The sequence below is a fragment of the Psammomys obesus genome, unplaced genomic scaffold, assembly GCF_907164565.1.
Source record: "Psammomys obesus unplaced genomic scaffold, mPsaObe1.curated_primary_1811, whole genome shotgun sequence".
Classification (NCBI taxonomy): Eukaryota; Metazoa; Chordata; class Mammalia; order Rodentia; family Muridae; genus Psammomys; species Psammomys obesus.
In genome coordinates this window covers 22,390,475-22,394,790 of record NW_026596046.1, presented here as the reverse complement: position 1 = coordinate 22,394,790, position 4,316 = coordinate 22,390,475, and the positions used below count along the sequence as shown (strand labels likewise).

The 4,316-nt window shown below is 45.4% G+C and overlaps 1 protein-coding gene across 3 annotated transcripts; it reads left to right on the top strand.

The window, feature by feature from the left end:
- The first annotated feature begins 2,536 nt into the window (after positions 1-2,536).
- LOC129688554 (protein SET-like) lies at positions 2,537-3,676 on the top strand. Of its 3 annotated transcripts, none has more exons than XM_055623460.1 (2): positions 2,537-2,620; positions 2,891-3,676. In XM_055623460.1, exons 1-2 carry the CDS (start codon positions 2,567-2,569, stop codon positions 3,674-3,676), a joined length of 840 nt encoding a protein of 279 aa, XP_055479435.1. In that variant the 5' UTR covers positions 2,537-2,566. The 3 variants fall into 3 exon arrangements, with proteins under 3 accessions (XP_055479435.1, XP_055479433.1, XP_055479434.1); XM_055623458.1 differs by having other exon boundaries at positions 2,864-3,676; XM_055623459.1 differs by having other exon boundaries at positions 2,537-2,626.
- The last annotated feature ends 640 nt before the right edge of the window (positions 3,677-4,316 follow it).

The window sequence follows — 4,316 nt, the reverse complement described above, 5'->3', positions numbered from 1 at the left end:
ACAGATGTAACCCATGGCAGTTCAGTGTCCAAGTGGGTTCCCTAGTAAAGGGAAACAAGGAATGTCTCTGACATGAACTGATTGGCCTGCTCTTTGATCACCTCCCCACTCCCATGGGGGTGCAGCCTTACCAGGCCACAGAGGAAGACAATGCAGCCACTCCTGATGAGATCTGATAGACTAAGATCAGAAGGACGGGGAGGAGGACCTCCTCTATCAGTGGCTGGGAGAGGGGCATGGGTGGAGAAGAGGGTTGCGAGGGTAGGGTTGGCAGGGGAGGAGGAAGGGAGCTACAGGTAGAGGATACAAAATGAATAAACTGTAATTAATAAAAATAAAAAAAAATTAAAAAAACAAGACACAGTAACAGACTGAAGAGAGCCTTGAAGCCAAAAATACAGGCAAAGAGTATCAAAGAACACCTACATTGAGTATGGGGGACTCATCGTTGAATTCAGCACAATCAGGAAATCTGAATGGCAAATGTCCACAGAGACAGCAGTCTTCGCATAAGGAATCTTTCTAGAAAAAAAAAAAAAAAAGTGACAGGAAAAAAGGGTAGCCACTGAGAAACCATTTTTATTTTTACCAAACACAAGTCATGACAAGTCTAAGCTAACAGGACTGATCCAGCAGAGAGGGAGTTACATGATGGGATGAGGCTGCTGTGATGTTCTACAGAGGAAATTAGGAGCAAGCTCTAATGCACACACAGGACGGAGGGTGGCCAGGCAGCAACTGAATCACAGTGGTCTCCGAAAGGGAAAATGTGCCATTGTAGACGGTAAATAGATTAGATGTTGGGAAACTATAGAAAGCTCTTAATGAAACAGGCAAAGTCAGGATCAATGAAACTGTGTCAAAACAGTTCTGTGGCAAGGGTTCATGGCACTAACCTTTCTGTCTAAACATTGCATTGTTGTTCAGATAGCAGTCATCCACCTTCTGTTTCCTAACAGCTTAAGGAAATCTGGGTCAAGGGTTTAGATATCACATGAGCTGGCTTAGATTTTTTTTTTTCTCTCACAGTGCAATAAACTGTATAGTTCAGCCTGCAGTCTTGAAAATGCTGTCTGTGGTCATGAGGCTGATGAATATCAGTAAACAAGCAACACTGTAGAAAGCTGATCTGGGCATGCTACATCCCAATAACAAGGTCTAGTAGAAAATGGCGGTTATTTGCGCTGACTAAAGTTGTAGGAAAAGCCTTCCGTCCCATGGACCCTCTTTGTAAAATGTGTACACTTTTTAAACCCTCAAGGCAGAAAAGTAGCCAGGTCCCCCCACCTGAGGAGCTCCAGCAGCCAGGCCCCACCCAGAGACCTCTCTGTCATAATGGCATTTCCAGCGCCTGTAACTGTCACAAAGGTCATCTCCAGCCCCTCAACAGGACCCTTCCCAGATTATACTAATTTTAGGTGAAAAGTCTGAACAAAAAGCCACCAATCCTTGAGCAGAAAAACCCACTAATCCCTGAGCTCCCCCAAACTGAGGACTTGAAATCCCATCAATCCTCTCCCTGGAAATCTCTACCACTATCACCACCACTAACACGCCAAGAAATCCTATATAAATGTTTCTTCTGCTCAGTTCCCTGCTGTCCTCTCCCAGGAGCAGAGGCAACAACCCTGAATTCTTCCATCCATACCCTAACCCAATAAATCTCTTTTCTAAGATTCGATGCCTTGGGTGACTCTCTTATTGAAAGAGGCTAAGAAACAATGAAGAGAAGAAAGACGTGGAGCCTGAAGGAGGCTCCTGAGTTCCTCAGCTCAGATAGGGATACCCCCCCCCCCCCAGCTGCAGTGCCTCTGCTGAAAAGCCTTCCTCTCTGAGCTGTGTGGTTCCTGGGCTTCTGAGTCCCAGGACACCTTTACATTCAAGCAGGAAGACCAACAGAAATAATCACGGAGATTTGCCAATGATAAAAAGCCTGCTTATTTTTACATTGTGTTACAAAACAAGGTTTCCAAATCAGCAATTTTCCACCCTCTCAGAAAGTTTCCTTTCCTCACAGAGTAAGGTCAGCTTGAGGTGGAGGGGCTGTCCACGAAAGAATAAGGGGCAGGATAAACACGAAAGGTAATGGTGAAGGAGTCTGAGGACACTCACCTCACCACTAGTGAGGGGGAAATCAGCATCTGGCCTTCACAAAGCTCCAAATGTGGTAAGTATAGAAAGAAGAGAAGCACCTGGCCACAAGCAGGAAGTGGAAAGAGGCATAGTGCTGTGAGAGAAGGCTCACTGGAGCAAGGACCAGCTTGGGCTCAGTGAGGCTCAAGGCTACATCTGACCCTCTTGGGCAACTCTGACTGAGGGCAGGTTTCTTATTGACTGTAAGCCTGTGTCTTCGACAACAGCATAATAATGCCCACTTCAGTTGGCCGTCATGAGGATGGAAAGAAAGATTATGCATCAAAAGTCTCTTACAGTCTGTAAGGCCCAGCGCCAAAAATAAAGTAAAGCAACACAGTTAAAAGATTTCCTAGCACGAGTTCCTGCGAGTTTCTTCCTGCTGTGAACATCGAGCCTCTGATCTCCGGCTTCAGGCCACCTCACTCGTGCCATGGCCACGAGACGGCAGTCTGCGATCCCGCCTCAGTCCAAGAAATCCAGACCAGCCACTGTCCCGAAGCAGGAGAACACGGCTGCTGCCCCGAAGCTGGAGAACAAGGTTGCAGCCCCAAAGCTGGAGAACAAGGCTGCAGCCCCGAAGCTGGAGAACAAGGCTGCAGCCCCGAAGCTGGAGAACAAGGTTGTTGCCCCGAAGCTGGAGAACAAGGTTGCAGCCCCAAAGCTGGAGAACAAGGCTGCAGCCCTGAAGCTGGAGAACAAGGCTGCAGCCCCGAAGCTGGAGAACAAGGTTGCTGCCCCGAAATTGGAGAACAAGGCTGCAGCCCCGAAGCTGGAGAACACGCCGGCTTCTCTCACCCTGCCGAAAGGAGAAAAAGAACAGCAAGAAGCAATCGAACGTATTGATGAAGTACAAAATGAAATAGACAGACTTAATGAACAAGTCAGTGAGGAGATTTTGAAAATAGAACAAAAATATAACAAACTCCGCCAACCGTTTTTTCAAAAGAGGTCAGAACTGATCGCAAAAATCCCCCATTTTTGGGTAACAACATTTATCAACCATCAGCAAGTGTCGGCACTGCTCAGGGAGGAGGACGAAGAGGCCATGCGTTATTTGACCAGAGTCGAAGTGACAGAATTTGAAGACATTAAATCAGGTTACAGAATAGATTTTTATTTTGATGAAAATCCTTACTTTGAGAATAAAGTTCTCTCCAAAGAATTTCATCTGAATGAGAGTGGTGACCCATCTTCAAAGTCCACCGAAATCAGATGGAAATCTGGAAAGGATTTGACAAAGCGCTCAAGTCAAATGCAGAGTGACAGCAACTGGCAGCAGGAAGAGCCAGAGAGCTTCTTTATGTGGTTCGCTGACTATCCTGATGTAGATGTAGATGAGTTAGGAGAGGTCATCAAAGAAGATATTTGGCCAAATCCCTTGCAGTACTATTTGTTTCCTGATATAGATGATGATGAAGGAGAGGCGGAAGATGATGAAGAAGAGGAAGGTATTGATGAAGAAGAGTATGAGGATGACGGTGAAGAAGATAAAGATGATGAAAGGAAGGAAGGAAAGGGGGATAAAGGTGCTGATGACTAGCACAGAAGACTGATGAATTCCAACTTTCTTTTTCGTTTTCTTTCTTTCTTTTTTTTTCAATTTTCACCAACCAGTCCCTGGGAACAACTTGCAGTCATTTTCCTCTCCCTAACCCTTGTGCTCAGTCACCCTGATTTGAGGTCTCTCTTAACACCATGGTTTTCAACTTCTTTGGGGGGAAATAACCTTGAGCAAAATACAATAGGAAAAGAATCTCCACTTCTCTGTTCTAAATTCATTTTTATCCTGTCTTCTCAAAAACTGTAGATTCAATACCAACACTGTTCTCTGTGGGGTAGGGGAGGAAATAAAAGAAGCCCTCTAGTCCCCTTGGCTCTGCTGAGGCTGGAGGGTGCTAGGCCCCTGGGTAGTACTGCGTAGAATTCTAGCTTTTTTTCCTTTCTCTGTATATTGGGCTCAGAGATTACACTGTGTCTCTATGTGTTAGCATTTACCAACATGTATCTGTCTACTTTCTCTTGTTTAAAAAAAAGAAAATGGGGGGATCTAGAAGGTCAGCAAAGGGTGGGTTTGAGGTGTCTGGGGGTTTGGCATGTTTAATTGTGATGTTTAATGGACATCCTTGCAGTTTAAGGTGACACTTTTAAAATAAAAGTCTCTCCTTATGATGACTTGAGCC

What these genes read in the sequence shown, in the direction of transcription:
- LOC129688554 (XM_055623458.1), top strand. Translation starts at nt 2,567, where the DNA reads ATGGCCACGAGACGGCAGTCTGCGATCCCGCCTCAGTCCAAGAAATCC. An exon ending in AGTCCAAGAAATCCAGACCA is followed by an intron (nt 2,621 to 2,863) that starts GCCACTGTCCCG and finishes CTGGAGAACAAG; the next exon opens with GTTGCTGCCCCGAAATTGGA.